We start from the raw sequence: 15,910 nt of genomic DNA on the forward strand, positions 1-15,910 counted from the left end.
CCTCTTCAAACAGCTGAAAATACAGTATTTTTGGTTACTGAAAAGATATTGCACAGCGGTTTAGAACTACACTAGACATTGCTTGTTTTGTCACATAAACGGAAATTAGGCAAACTATTAGAATTTTAGCATCCAGGAAATGGTGGAATGATTTCTGCATATTGCACCTGTAATAGTAAGTTGAGACACTAACTGAGTAAAAAATATATATATAATAATTGGTTGGGCCCCTTATTTCGCTTATGCCTGGAATCGGCCCTGCACACACACACATTTCCACCCGAGTCAGACACCAACATTTTTTATAATTTCACTCATATTTCTGTCCACTGTGTGCTGCCTTGCCTACGAACACGGAACTTCAGAGCGTTAGAAATCCGAATCCAACACCCCCTCATGATCTGTAAAACCCCGTCCATGTCATTTTTCTCGTCCAATGTGCTTCCAAACTTGCAAGAGCTACCCAATAAAATGTGTTCTTTATTGCAAGACGTATGTCATGATTGGATAATTGTACTGTCACTTTAACCCAACCATGCACCTTGCACGCCTTGGTTACACTTCAGAAATCTGAAATTGATGGTTTGACAAACTAGCTTGTATTGTGTGTCTACGTTAGCTAGTCTTTTGTCAATGTTACGTTAACTGTCTAACCTTTTATAACGATATAGCTAACCACTGTATTCAACGTCGCTTGCGTTTCTTATCCACGAGTCAAGAGGCACCAACAACAGAGGATATGCCAGCCAAACCAAGGTGGAAGTAGCTAAAGTAACCATATCAACAGACAAGACAGGCTCGGGACGGGTAAAACAAAACTGATCTGATTAGGAATATGACCGCAAACTAGTAAGGGAAATTGTTATCTATCGTCAAAATAATCGTTTACCTCGTGTAACCTTATTTCAATGAGTCTAGTAGCTAGCTACAAAGAACGTATTGCTACCCTATGTTGCTATCTCGCGTAGTAGCTCCAATGATTAGCAGTTAACGCGTAGCGACTACGTTGAATTGCATTGGATAGCGCTATAAAGGTTAGCTAGATTAACGTTTGAATACAGTATTTTCTATATACATAATTAAGATCCATAATCAAGATGTCATTAGGATGGCAATAGTTGCTTTCTAGTGTCTGACTAGCACTTTCAGTGCAAACAGCTAGCCAAACCAGTTTGGTAAATCTGTGTTAATGCAGTCAGGTTGCTAATGCGTTAGCTACCTACTGTAGGTTTACGATTTGGTGGATAAATACACTTTTTCTATCTATCTTGAAACGATTCAGGGCCCACCAGAATCGTTCAGATATTTTGACACCGGACTCGTTAGATAGCTAAATAATTTGTCACTTGCATGCTTGGCTAGTGTTTGTCCACGTTTGCTGTTACATTTAGGCCACGTCGCTGCAGATGCATTTCATCCACTGACAGCGTCGTTGGATGAATGCAAACAAGACAGGCGACAACTGTGCGGAAGAGGGAAGGCGCGTGAATAACTATTCCCCACATTCCCTGCAGCTAACTAATGCAAGAAACTCGTTTGAGGTTGGATACAAATGCTTTCTTTACTGACCATCTCAGTGGCTGTATGTTTGCCGTAATTGAACGGCATGTCAGCTACCCAATTTGTTTACCAGTGGAAGCATAGGCTTATTTAGTTTTCTAGATCAGTTATCGAATACATTCTGAAATGGTTGGCTTTGGCGCAAACCGACGAGGAGGCCGTCTCCCGTCCTTCATCCTGATCGCATTGATGGTGATCATTGCCATACTGTCTTTCAACTACTGGACTGTGTCCAACAAGCAAGGGCGCCTGTTGGACGAGTTGGCAGAGGTGCAGACACAGGTGAAGCGGACCGACGCGGCGCGCAGTCGACTTGAGAAGCGCAACTCGGAGCTGATGGTGCAGGTAGACACGCACAGGAAACAGATCGATCAGAAGGATGGAGACAACAGCATACTGGATGGCAAGCTGCAGGCGCGTGAAGTACTCATCAAAAAGTGCACAGATGAAAAGGTAGGTAGGACTAGATCACTAAGTCCATCTGTAGTACCTATGCTTCCTAGTTCCTGCATATCTCAGGCTTATTAACTAACTGCCATAGGTTTGACAGGTGGAAAGCAGCCTTGCACCTGCATCCTATTGTATTACAGTGGAGGGCTAAACCTGTGATGTCAACCTAGTGACACCTACCAACATGGGTAAAGACTGAGCAGTCTCCAGCAACGTTTTGATTGCTCAAAACACACACACAAGCAAGCCAAAGTTGAGTGTGTTGTCCCAGTGCATTGTTGTTATCTAAGCCTCAGATGAGTTAGGTTGTACTGATGTGTACCTCAAAGTGACACATTTTTTTAAATGTACTTCCCAACTCAAGGAATGAGTCTTGATGTCATTTTAAATGTAGGTTATACTCAGAAACAATATTTTAGTTTAAGTGGTTATTTTATCTACTTCAGCTATGATAGGCATCGGATCCTTTGAATCTCAAACGAGATTTCAAAAGCCATATCATGTAACAGCTAAACTCATTTATCCCCCATCACAATAGCACCTGCTAACCTGGCATTGCAATTTCTTTATTGGTGTGTATTTGTGTGCTTATATTAGTCATTTTACAGGAGGTAAAGTCTCCCTCCCTGCTGACATGGGGGTTATGAGTCCCAGCTGGGGCCCATCTGTGTGCCCAGGGCTGGGGATCAGCCTCTTTTTACACTTACTACAGTCAGTCTGCCTCTCCCCTCCTCCTTGTCCTAACCACCTCAATGTATGCTTATGTGCCTCATCAGATTTCATAGAAGGTGTGGTGAGAACAGCTGCGGGGGGGGCATTCTGCCGTACCCACACGGATGTTTGCTCTTCGGATTGTGTTGGCTAGCCATTCTCAAACGGGATTGTAATTTTTTAAATTACAGCTCATTTCCTGAATGTTCACTGTTGTACACAATTAACATCTTCTGTTCAACATGAGGGATGTCGTAGTGTAAGACCAGTCCCAGATATTTCCCAGCGTTAATCTACTCTTTGTCCCGTATCAGGATGTTACCGGTGTTAGGGTTGGGCAATGTCAACCGTAGTCCTGTTGTGATTATGTACCCATAAAACATGCCCCTATTGCGCCCCTCATAAAAATTTAAAAAACGACAGTTGGGCTATAGCGTGAAATTGAATGCAACTGGATGAATCATGACGAAAGATCATGTTAACCACCTGGACAGATGCTATGTGCAGGCAATGGCAAATGTTATCTAATATTCCTTTCTGGTAGAGGGGCAGAGCAGGTTTGTGTGTGTCTGTGTGGCGCACACATGATGATGCAGTGACTGTCTGATGAGGAACGGTCTGTCTTACCTTAGTGCGCTAGGTTATAGGCCTACATCATGGGCTAGATAGAAGCAGTCTTCAGAATTTGATAATTGCTTTATTTCTCTCATAAAATAATGGTAATTTTGCATGAAGCAAAAGCATGTTCCACCAATTTAACTCTTTACACATGTTTTTGTGGTAGTGGAAGAAGTTTAAAATGTTTTAAGCCAAGCAGTTAAATATATTCAAAGTTCAGTTTTGTACAATAATTGGTCTGATTGCTTTGATAGACTACACTATCAACCTTATTACTTTGGATTGTGGGGCAGTTAGATCATATTTCTTCACAAATAACTAGATGCACAGATATGAAATTTCGGGCCCATACAGATATGCAATATTTTCCTTGCCCCCCAAAAAACGTTCTAGTAAGCATTCTAGTACAGTTAAATAGTTGAAACACACACAGACCAAAAAGTTATTTTCTTGGTGTTTAGATTTGTCTCCATTACCAGTAAAACATAATCAACACCTTTTTATTTCACTTACTTGATGTGATGTTTTGTTGTTAATTTGTTCAGTCTCAACCAGGATTTCATCAGACATGTCAAGCAGTGAAGTTTCAGCTCTGTCTGTCTGTGGCTTCTCTCCCTCGGTGCGCACTGTCACTGTATCCGTTTCCACCTTGTCCAGCTCTTGTCTGTAACATTTCACGTAAACCCTGTTTCTTGTCTGCATTGAACCTAGGTCCTTGTACCTAGCATCGAGCATGGTGGCGATAGAGTAAAGAGGCTCAGATAATGCCACCAAATCGTTTGTTCACAGCCTCTTGCAAGTTTTAACCCCACGGTCTGTCAGCAGTTTTGTTGAGCAGGTGTTACAATGCCATGACAGAGGCTATCACGTCTGCTGCAAACGCAGTTGATCTTATTTCTCCAGTCAGTTTGATAGGAGCTAGGAGTGTGTTCATGTTCTCAAATGCCATTGAAATGTAGCTAGCTGATAATTGCTATGAGAACCAGCACATTCTTGGGGTGGCAATACGGCTTTCCTCAGTATGAAATCCTCGTCGACCCACTGTGCTGTCAGACTCATCATGCTCATGGGGCTGACATCATTGCTGGTCCAAATGTCAGTCGTGAAGCTAATAGCAGTGACGCCCATAGCAAGTAGCTCATGGATGTGCGTTTCAACAATACTGTGTAACTCCGGTAGGGCGACACCTGAAAAATATTGCCTACTTGGTAGTGCGTACCGGTGCTCGACCAGTCAGCGAAAGCCAACATCATCCACGACCGAGAACGGTTGATTGTCTAGGGCAATTAATTCCATTATCTTGGTGTTAAGGAATTTTGCCTTTGAGTTGTCTCGCTGTAATTTTCGTACTCTTTCAAATGGCTGCTCGACTTGAACTTGTTTAGTTGTTGGAAGTATTATTAGTATTTTTCAGATTTTGTGGCGTCATCTACGTTATATTGGTATGCAGGTCAGCTTTGACATCGGTTTTAAACATCAGCATTGAACTAGACATTGGGCTGATTTTGGCATTTTTAGCTAATATTGGCCGATTCCGATATGCTTACCGATATATCGTGCATCCCTACAAATAACTACACTGGCTCGCCTACTACACTTTTATCCACTCTCTTACAATACCACAGTGTATATGCAAACTGTAATAACCGAGTACAGAAGACAAGGAGGCATTGTTCAAGTTTAAAATAAATGTAAAGCTGCATATATATATGTAACTTTTTGGGCAACCCTGACCAAATTCACATAGAAATATGAGTTATAGATTTTTCATTAATTACGTTTAATTGGGTGTTTCTCAAAGCATACTACCGTGCTCCGAGCGGTCGGAGGGTGAGTCCAAGTCAATGTGTGCGAAACAGAGCACGGGGGGCACTTCTCGACTGCGTACTCCGTTTGTACATATTTTGAAGCATGCATCGACGCAAGCTTCAACGGAATGTATGCACAGACATGTGACGCAACCACGTAAAAAATTATATAACATTTCTTGAAATACATGGCGGTCATTATTTGAGCTGAAGCGAGAGAGAATACACCGGAATGAAATGTTGCTTATTCACATCTTATATGTTGCCTGACTACAATTTTTTTCAAATCTTCATATGTTAATAAATACATGCTGTGTTAATTTTGGCATGTCTACCTGCCTACAATACTCACTGTAGTGTGGGTGTGTAGATTGCAAGCCCATAGTAAGTCAATAGGGCTAACTGGCTAGCTACTACTGTTAGCTAGCCAGATGGCCACAAATCATTTTTAGCTAGCTAGCTACCTACCTTGCATAAGTTTTAGGTCATGTTACCTGTTGAACTAGCTGGCTAGATTATTATGATTCACATGTAGCTAGCTGATAAGTAAAAAAAGTTTGCTTTGTGTATATCTTGATTTGTTTCTATTGTTGCCATTGTCCTGGCTGGAAGAAGGTTTAGTGGAGGTGCAGCGTGAGGTTATAAAGTACTGCGAGTGCTTCTCAAATGCAATGTTTTATCCGTTCTCCTCACAAGAACGTACACGAGAACGGCCTCAGAGAATGCACTCGGAGCTTGAGTGTGGAGCACGGTAGCATGCATATTGAGAAACATCCATTTTCTCATTCTTAATACTGTGCTCCCACATTGTTATAATTTGAAAGTTCTGAAAAGTTCCATGGCAGTTAATTCAACAGTGGAAAGTTGGCGAAATTACTAAAACAGCCGTATGGTTAAATTTCGACAAGATATTTCTATTATGATTACAGATTTGAGTAGCAGAGAAGTAGATAAAGATGTCTTACCCTGTAACATTTTGTCGAACTTTTTGGGAAAGTGGTCAAAGTAGCTGATTTGTGTGTTACATTGTTTACAGTGAATGTGAAGTCATAATTTCACAATGGGGTGCTTTAGCCCATACAGTCCCTTCAGTAAGTATTCACACCCCTTGACTTTTTCCACATTTAGTTATTATAATTGGATTTAATTGACTTTTTTTTGTGTCAGCGATCTACAAAAAGTACTCTGTCAAAGTGGAAGGGAAAATTCTAACATTTTGTAGAAAATGAATGTAATAAAACAATATCTTCATTAGATAAGTATTCAACCCCCCGAGTCACTACATGTTAGAATCACCTTCAGCAGTGATTACAGCTGTGAGCCTGTCTGGGTAAGTCTCTAAGAGGTTTTCACACCTGGATTGTACTATAATCACAGTAATCATGCTGTATTAGCATAGCCTAGTTATGCCATTACTACTCTCATTCTAGTACTGCTGAAAGGGCTAAAGGATAGAGAATTAACACAATGTCATTGTTTGAAGTGCTTTGCTTTAATGTTTTGGTTTCTGTCATCACATCTGCAGTGTACTTTGTGGGTGCCAAGAAAGAGCATTGTTATTTTCCACACAGCAGATTTGGTGGAGAGACTGTGAACCACTCGGTGTCTCTCTGCAGGGAAGGTGACAGCACGAAGCTTTTATCTCCACAATGGCTGACATTGATGCTGTAATTACTGACACTCCTCTTCTGTGCATTCTGCCTCATTAAAGTCCTGAGCCCCTCATTCCCTCCCTCTGTGGATTTGATTCAAACCCTTGGTTCTCACTGGAGAATCCACCCCTGTGATTTGATTGGTGGCAACTGATGGGGATGAGAATCTCGTTTGTGGGGGAGGTGTTTGTCTTTGGGACAGTCATATAGAGGTGCCCGAATGGATACTATTCCCTCCTTAGCCTATAAATAACGGTTCCTTTACTTATTGAGTGGTTCCTTCACTTTCACTCCCTTCAATGAACAAAAAGGAGCACATAAGGAATATCAGGCAAGATGGCAGCCTAACACACTGACGTGACAGTCAGGATTATCAGGCACTATTCCACACGGCTATGAAATGTTTAGTGACTGGGCCAATGGAGCTATCAGAGAGAATCTTCTTTGGGAGAGACTAGTATTGAATTCCACATATGGGGCAGGCAAACAAAGTAGGGATCTCTTTTGACACGCGGTTACTTTCCACCTGGGAAGGTAATCCCAGCCAGGCATCCCCTTGGTGTTTGCACCATGCTCAAATCGATTTGGTTTCTCCGGGCTGGGTTTGATGTTTTTGTCTTTTGATGTTCATTTCATGCATTGAGGGTGGTAGAATACAGTAGGTCTATGAAGCTCCTAAGTTTGATGTTCATTTCATGCATTGAGGGTGGTAGAATACAGTAGGTCTATGAAGCTCCTAAGTTTGATGTTCATTTCATGCATTGAGGGTGGTAGAATACAGTAGGTCTATGAAGCTCCTAAGTTTGATGGTCCTTTGCCTGTGTTTTTAGCAGCTGGGATCTCCTGTCACTTACACTTATGACATTTTTTTTTTTTTTTACTCATTCTGAGTGGTAGAGACTTAGTCAGACCCCAGACAAGGGAGATGGTGTAATTGGGTGGAGGGCAGAGAGGGGCCTGTCTGGATCAGTCAGGGGCTCAGGAGGACAGGGCTCTCTCTCGTCTGACAGATTCTCACTCCGCCTGCCGTCTGTGGCCTCTCAGCCACTGAGCTGACTGGACCTATATGGCCTGTGTTGGATTTTGGACAGCTTGAGTGCTTTCAATTAGATACGCTTTGGTATATTAAAAAAGATGGGTATTGCAGAGATGACGTGCCGCATCTAACAGTATAATACAATAGTATTATTGTTCTATATAGTGAATGTATTTACTTTGTGCATGGTAGAGGATAGGATACCCAGGAAAGGATACCAAGTATTAGGCTGTGCATGTGCAGTAGCTCCCTCAGTGTCGAGTACTGCCAATGAGGAGTGCTGCGATGATGGCTCCCTCTTCAGGTCACTGGGCAACTCTGGGCGCTGGGCCGTCTTTTATTGTGGTCAAGATAGGGGGAGGGGAAAGAAGGGACAAAGGAAAGCAAACTGGACAAATTAGGATTTTTGTCTCCTTTTGAAATAGGCTACATCTGGCAACGGTGTATAATATAACCATTGCAGAATTAGACAAATATGAAACTGAGCACAGGATTTATGCAAAAGTTAAGCTCATAATGCCTTTGTAACAAATCCACAGATGTTGAGCTCAGAACACAAATACCTACTATTATTTGGTGTAGCATAATGTTGCCTCAGCCTCACCTCTCTTTTTACTGTGTTCTATTATGTTCAATACAACGGTAACTGTATTCATAAATACACGTTATACAGCTCAGCCTACGTGGCCACACAAACACCTATCTGTCAAACTTGTGTATATGGACACACAAATGTGCAGAATACAGATACCAGACATGTAGACTCTTCACGTTCTCTGTCCCTCTAAGCATGCACAAATAGCGTCCCGGGGATAGCCTTTCAGTCCTCTGTTTCTCTCCCAGCTGCATTTCACATTCACCTCCTCCCCTCAGTCCCCTGAGATCAATGCCTGCACCCCTCCCACTGCTCCCTAAATCTACCTCAAAGCCACAGCCGCTCTCCTCTGGTTGAGGCAACAAAAAAACACTTGGGATTGAATTGTGTCTTTGTACATGTATGAAAATACATGTAGTAACCCCTTAGCCAGTCAGTGTCATAATGTGTAACGGGCCAATAGCGCATTGTTCTGATTATAAAGTGGTTTCACTCGAAGTGGTCTGGGGGTGTAATATGAATTTCCAGGTGAACAAAAGAGCAGTCACAAAGTCAATTGAAAATCAATCCAGTTTATTACAAGCTGCAACAGGGAGACCCCTCGAACACCGAAGCAGAGAAAATGTCTAACTGGCCTTCTCTGAGACGACCCTTGTATCCTGAATAGCAGACAACTGTTATTTTAATCCTGAGAGGCTATTGGGAAGTCAAAACAAAAGGCATGGACTTGGTCAGGCTGCTACAGAATCAGTGTTTTCACAGAATACAATCGTAATCAGTGTGTCCTTGTACCTCCAGTCTGGCGTCACTCGCTATCAACAGATTTGAGTTTAATCCATAACATACAGCATCCAGTTTAGTAACATCAACCCAAGTGTCACAGAACACTAGAAACCATTTCTCTATTACAGAAAGAGAATGTATAACTATGCTAAACATTGTTAATCACTCTAAACTAAATGTGAACTTTATTCTCTTTAAATATTCCTATTACAGTGAGCCATAGCTGGGGCTCTCTCCATCAGGCTTCATTATGAAGGGTAGAGGAGATCTAATGAAGGCTGCTGCTCTGTGGGCTGTTCTGACTGCCTCAGCCTGGCTGTCCTTTAGGATCTCTTCCATCTGATCTGACTCCATATCTGGCTGCGGGTGGTCCTCCAGTCCCTCGGCGGGTCAGACGCAATGAATGAGATGGGAGTGTTTTGCAAGCAGCATTTTCACTCAACAGAACCTTTTTTATGCAGCTAGATATCTCTACTGTTGCCGAGCTGACATTTGAAATGCTATTGCATCTGAACATAGTATAAAAATTGTATCTTTCCAGTTAGGCTAGTTCAGCCATGTAATAATGTAGATGTCCTGTTAAACCGGTTGTGTTTGGAATTAAGATGAGCACAAAGTGTACTGGTGACCTTTCCTCAGACTGATGTGCTTTTCTCTCCTTTCCAGATGAAAGTGCAGGGTGATGTCACAGCACAGATGTCGGAGATTGTGAGGCTGAAAGGTAAGAGCAGACACTGTCCAGCAGAGGGCACACTTCTGTTGGAGTCTTAAGGCTAGGCTAGCAGAAAGCAGTATGGGCTTGTATTACCACAGATGGAGCCTGGAGCAGTAAAAGCAGTTTGCTTAATGCTGTTAGTGCTGTTAAGATGTTTCATCTCAAGTCCCCCATGTGCCAAGTGGACTCAAATGCAAACAGATTTGCAATGTTGTCGTTCCTAGTTTATTTATTCAATGATTGTCTGACATTAAAGCTGTAGCCTGATATCAGTGCATGTTGAAATTGCATTTGTCCATACACTATAACCTTAGGGTTCATATTCTATGTTATTTTTGGGGGGGGGTGTAGAGCAGCTGAAGGAGCTGAAACAGGAGTTTATGAGGCAGGAGATCCAGCTGAGGGAGGTGAAGAAGAACAGCACCAACCTGGAGAGGAAGTTGGAGTATGAGAGGTACAGAGAATGAACTTTCTCAACACATCTTTCATGTTTTTGCTCTAGGCTCTCAAAATCACAGCAAAGTTGAGGTTATGATGACTCTCGCACCAATATAGCCATTGGTTTGGAATTTTGACAAGAGCTTCATTGCTTTTCTCTCTGTGATTTTTGTCTAACCAATTGTTTGTGTGAATGATAGTTTGCAGTGTGGGCGTCAAATCACTCAACTAATGGACGAGTATGAAGAAGCTAAAAAGTCCCTGGAGGAGGAGGTGGTGAAGCTGAGAAAGGTAAGGCCCTCTGTCAGAGCTCCTAGTCATGATGTCCCTGCCTTTCCTTCCCCCCGTAATGTAAGTGGTTGTCTACCACCCCCTGTTGGTGTTCATAGATCATACACTCTGTGGAATGTCCTTTGTCCTGGATGTCAGCAGTTCTGCACTTAGTCAATGTGACTTTTGCTTACCCAGCGATAGTAAAGGTGATTGTATTCAACTCTCCCCTCTGTATTTTTCTCTGTCCCTCCCTCCCTCTGCAGAGTGTGCTGGATAGCAGGAAGGTTGGAGCTGCAGAAGGAGGGACTGAGGTGGAGACCGCAGGAGAGCACCCAACTGTGGCCACACACCGAGACACTGACCTCAAAGGTAACATTACATCCAGCTCATATACATTCTGCCTCTGTTTCAGAGCTAACCCACCCTCTCTCCCTCCACCCCATCCATTCTTCTCTCTCTCCCTCCTGGGATAGAAGATATGGGCAAGCCTGGCAGTGATGCTGGCATGCCTGGTATTGAGGACAGTGAAGTGGGAAAAATAGATGATGTGCAATTTGGTGAGTATTTATTCCCTCTGGTTATTCTACTTTTGATAATGATTCTGGTAGTAAGATTAGTGTAAAATATCATTGTCAAATTTCAACTGGAACTTTCCTCCTCCCCTCTCATTCTCTCCAGCCCTGAAGAAGCCAGCCATCACCCAGAACCACATAGAGATACCTGATACTGGGCTAAGAGAGGTGGGGGCCGGTATGGGGGCAGGTGAGGGGGCTGGTCGAGACCTCTCTCTGGACCGGCCTGTGCTCCAGATCCAGGACAAGATCATAGGGCTGGGGCTGGAGGGACGAGTGGGGGTCCTCCAGCAGCAGCCCCCCCAGGCGGTGGCAGACAGACCCATCCTCTTTGATGAGGACAACAAGGCAGCCATCCAGGCAGATGAGTTCGGAGAGCAGCACAGACCGCTTAGAGGTATGTCAGCTCACACTTCACACACTACATATTTGCATTTTCAGTTTACTTGATTAGCTTTGCTGCCCAGAGACAAAGCCAGTTATGTAGTAATGCTTTAGTGGTGACATGTTATCGTGTGTCTGTCATTGAGTTCGAGACCTGAGGCCATGGCCTGGGTACAGTTCTGACTGGGCTCTTAATGGCTGTGTGCAGCAGAGGCCCCGCTGCTCTTGGCCTCTCCAACTCCACCACTAGCTGCTATAAAACGTGAGCCATGCTGGCTTCCTGTTTTCAGTTCAGGTTTTTTTTCATGGAATGTTTGTGTAGAAAGTGGAGGGAAATGTATCGTTGGCGCAGTGCTCTGCTCTCTGTTTGGCAACCTCTGTCTTTTTAAAGGTGATTCATCCTTTTCTCCCGGAGATTGAAAACATGCTCCTTCAGACTGTAGGCTAGCTCTCTGAAGGAGCACATTCCGTACTACAGGAGAGAGTGCCTCTACTGTACATTAAAAATGAAAAGCCCAAAAGGGATGACCAAATTTCAGGTGAAATATTTCTAACAGAAAAAAAGTCATCATTGATGCTGTCTGTTTTGCTGTCTCCTGTTAAGCTCCTGCCAATGTGATGAAAGTGGATGGTGTACAGAGGAAAGGGGCAGGACTGCCTCTGCCTCCTAACCCCGCCCAGGTGCCCAACCCTATAGAACCTCGGCATGCCAGAGACCCCAAGCCTGCTGAGCCCCTGCGTCACAGACAGAGTGAGTGCCTCCAAAGGCTGGTGGGGATGGGCGGGGGAGACTGAATACCTCTCAGTACACAAGAGATGTGACACATGGTGACTGTGGTTGTGTCTTTCCTCTGACCTTTAGCTGCAGCGTCCCAGTAAGAAGAACTTCTCTCACTTGCAGATGTGTCAAGGTTACAACATAACCTTTACAATTACATAAGCTATTTTCGAACGCATTCTACAGTCTGAGCCCTATCTAGAGTTTTCTTTCTCAAGGCTGCGTTGGGTCTACTATAAGCGGTTGCCTTCCCTAGCTATCAGGGTTTTAACAAACCTTCCTCAACACTGCTCATGAAGTAATACATATTAGAGGTGCTGTCGCCACAGACTGAAAGAGCTGGCCAGATGCCAGAGTGCACACACAGTGGGAGAGGCCGCCTGACTTCAAGGGTCTCAGGGTGTTCCTTCCTGCTGCCTGCCTGGCTTCAGCTCTGCTCCCTCCCTTCGCTGCCTACTCTCCAAACAATACCCCAACCAGCTGCCCTGCCAGCTTCCCCTCTCCTTGCTTCATCTTCACACTCTCTGCACCACACACACACACACGCTTTCCTCCAAGTTTCTTTACACATATCACTTCATTGCCAATTACTCTTTTTGTCTTCCCAAAAATCCCCTTAAACATACACTATGCCTCCCTCCCATACCTTTACTGTCCAACCAATCACCACCTCCTTCATCCCCTCTGTTTTTTAGTTTCATCCTCTCTTTCATTCACTCTCTCCATCCTTTCTCTTCTGACTCTGCCACAATCTCTTTGCTTCCCTCCCTTCCTGATGGGGCCCTTCTCTGCCTCTACAGGCCGTTTCTTTGATGAGAACGAGTCCCCTGTAGATCCGCAGCACGGCTCTAAGCTGGCGGACTACAATGGGGACGATGGGAACGTGGGTGAGTACGAGGCGGACAAGCAGGCCGAGCTGGCCTACAATGAGGAAGAGGATGGTGATGGTGGGGAGGAAGACGTCCAAGGTGAGCCAGGCCAGGGGTCTTCAAGTCCAGCTGTATCACCATTTCTCCCTCCTCCACTCCTGCTGTCCCTGCATTAGACTGAGTACCACCAGCTCGGCCAGAGCTCACAGCACCCCGAGTTACCCACCATTCCTGTCTCGGGAACATCCATAACCAACCGCCCCTCAGGGTCTAAGCCTGAGGCCTGTTCAGTGGGTCATTTTAGGCTGGAGGGCAAGCCTCCCATCATTGTATACCACAATCAAGCCCTATACCTCTACATGTGGGTGGGGGCGCTTCTCTCCCTCAGTGACTCCACTCCAATGTCTGCATGCCTCATCCAGCCGTGCGCTTCCCCACTATCTGTGCTCCACCACCTGTTTGTGCCCACTGGTCATCTGTGTACACCTGCAGTAGATTAGTAGATGCTGTGTTTGAGTAGTACTTGAAGTTTTAAAAGCATGTGTGTTCTTGTCTTATCATTATTGTACGGCTGTCATTCATTTCTCCGCGACAGGTTAGGTTGTGAAGTATTTTGTGTTATACTTTTTTTAATGGACCAGGTAGATCCATACAGGTCCTTAGTCATTGAACCACTTGATATTGACATTTTATAACCGCTATTGTTGTCCCTGCCATTGAACAGGCTGTGATAAAAGTAGTGTTAGGAATTATATGGCCAATATGGGACCAGACTAATATGTACAGTATGTTGCTCTTCTATGGAGTATTCCTAATGATAATCTTCTGGGATTTCCTTTGAAATCTATCTAGCCGATGTAATTTAGGGATGAGGGAGATGACTACTCCCTGATTTGTTCTGTCGTCAATCTCCTTTCAGATGATGAAGATCGAGACATGCAGGGAGACCGGGCAGTGGACTATGGGAAGAGACGTCAAGCCATCGACATTCTGTAAACCTTGTCCACTTGCTCTAGGATCTGGGATAGAACATTCAAACAAAAGAGTTTATTCCTCCACATTGTTTCAATTATGCTACGGATGTCATTCTTAGGACTGGTTGAAATCACGAAGAATGTTTTTAGCTGAGTCTCTTATGGCGATGGACAATTCTGAAGACACGATTACAGATTATTATTCCATGAAGCAGTTTGACCTAAAACCATGTATCATTGGATCTATAAAACAATTCATGATAATATCATTCTGTGCAGCCGTTGACTTGCAACTAAATTTGTTTTATAAGTTATTTGGTATTAGAATTCCTTTGCGATTACATTGATATAATGTACCAGAGTGCTATACAGTATACATTTATTTTCTTCTTACCATGACCGATTTATGAAGGCTTTTGTTTTGTTTACTACTTTGAATGAACTGTCAGCTGCAAGAATAGACTGAAGTGGTCTGGAAGAGCCAGTTTGGGCCAGAACATCGCTGTCTTGGATGACTCTGTTGCTGACCAGATCACCTAGACCGGCAGGCATGGCATATTGCTTGAAGTTGTCAAATTTAATTTGACTTGTCTTTACCGAAAAAAGGAATGTTTCCCTTTTGATGTGGGACAGCTGTTGCTTGATAAAGAAAAATAACTGAACTATTGCTCCAAACTGTGTCAATGAATTTGACAGGACGGTTTCTTTGGCACTTTCTAATTGTTGGACTCTTGTATGGACGCCCACACTTCAAACACAGCCGCGCCAACCAACGCAGCGCTTATGCCAAGGACTTCTCATGGCTTCTTAAACCTATTTGTTCACCTTATTTCTGTCAGACAACACTCAAGTGCTCATTCTGTCTTACAATTATGCTGTTGTTATTAATGCATGTAATCTTTATTACTCAACCTGAAGAACGTCTCGAAGCTGGAGGCAATACTTAGACCAGTTTAGAATTAGGAATCCTGTGGAAGACTAAATGCACATCTGTCCTGCTATTATGAATGGACTACAGTAGGCATAGATGTACATATTTGAATTGTTTCTATTTTAACTGTAGGACTCAAATGACTATTCTTCCTTTATGCTTATTGTTTAATCAGTTTTGTTTTGTTTAAAAGTTAGATTTTTTTTTTTCTTATATGGAAGGTTGGCATATTGAATGTACGCTGCTGATTTGGTTTTTAAAGATCATAATGTAATTAAGATATTTGGGTAGTTAATTGTTACAAAACTTAATTTAGATGCTAATAGATGAAACTGTGGAACCAGTGAACTTGTCCCCAGCTAAGTTTTCCCTCAAATTCCAACGTGTTACTGATCTGCTGGGGATTACTAAAAGCTGTTGGTATCACTGATCTTGGGGGTAATTTATAATTTCATACTGAAGAATAAATAAGTGGTCATTATTGATACAAGTAATTAAACAATTGTTTCTGTTTCCCCCTGAATGCCTTTTGATCCATGATTTGTTAAAAATATATATTTTGTTCTCTAACCTCTTGAGAATGTGCATGTGAACTGTACTTTACCTGAAAAGGTGACTGACTGGCATTGGGAAGACTGCATGTGATTGTGGCAGGGATGCTGGCCCATGTTGACTCCAATGTGTCCCACAGTTGTCAAGTTGGTTGGATATCCTTTGGGTGGTTGACCATTCTTGATACAAACTGGAAATTGTTGAGTGTGAA

The 15,910-nt window shown here is 43.2% G+C and overlaps 1 protein-coding gene across 7 annotated transcripts; it reads left to right on the forward strand.

Moving 5' to 3' along the window:
- The first annotated feature begins 518 nt into the window (after positions 1-518).
- On the forward strand, positions 519-15,670 carry golm2 (golgi membrane protein 2). Of its 7 annotated transcripts, none has more exons than XM_029639031.2 (10): positions 519-2,013; positions 9,880-9,934; positions 10,280-10,382; positions 10,567-10,657; positions 10,903-11,008; positions 11,113-11,196; positions 11,318-11,608; positions 12,200-12,346; positions 13,174-13,341; positions 14,162-15,670. In XM_029639031.2, exons 1-10 carry the CDS (start codon positions 1,687-1,689, stop codon positions 14,236-14,238), a joined length of 1,449 nt encoding a protein of 482 aa, XP_029494891.1. In that variant the 5' UTR covers positions 519-1,686; the 3' UTR covers positions 14,239-15,670. The 7 variants fall into 7 exon arrangements, with proteins under 7 accessions (XP_029494891.1, XP_029494893.1, XP_029494892.1 ...); XM_029639033.2 differs by having other exon boundaries at positions 13,174-13,260; XM_029639032.2 differs by having other exon boundaries at positions 11,116-11,196.
- Positions 15,671-15,910: the final 240 nt, after the last annotated feature.

The sequence above is a fragment of the Oncorhynchus nerka genome, linkage group LG27 (genome assembly GCF_034236695.1).
Source record: "Oncorhynchus nerka isolate Pitt River linkage group LG27, Oner_Uvic_2.0, whole genome shotgun sequence".
NCBI classification, from domain to species: Eukaryota; Metazoa; Chordata; class Actinopteri; order Salmoniformes; family Salmonidae; genus Oncorhynchus; species Oncorhynchus nerka.

Coding starts and splice junctions, on each gene's coding strand:
- golm2 (XM_029639031.2), top strand. CDS start 1,687: ATGGTTGGCTTTGGCGCAAACCGACGAGGAGGCCGTCTCCCGTCCTTC. Junction 2,014..9,879: donor AAAAGTGCACAGATGAAAAG/GTAGGTAGGACT, acceptor TCTCCTTTCCAG/ATGAAAGTGCAGGGTGATGT. Junction 13,342..14,161: donor TGGGGAGGAAGACGTCCAAG/GTGAGCCAGGCC, acceptor ATCTCCTTTCAG/ATGATGAAGATCGAGACATG.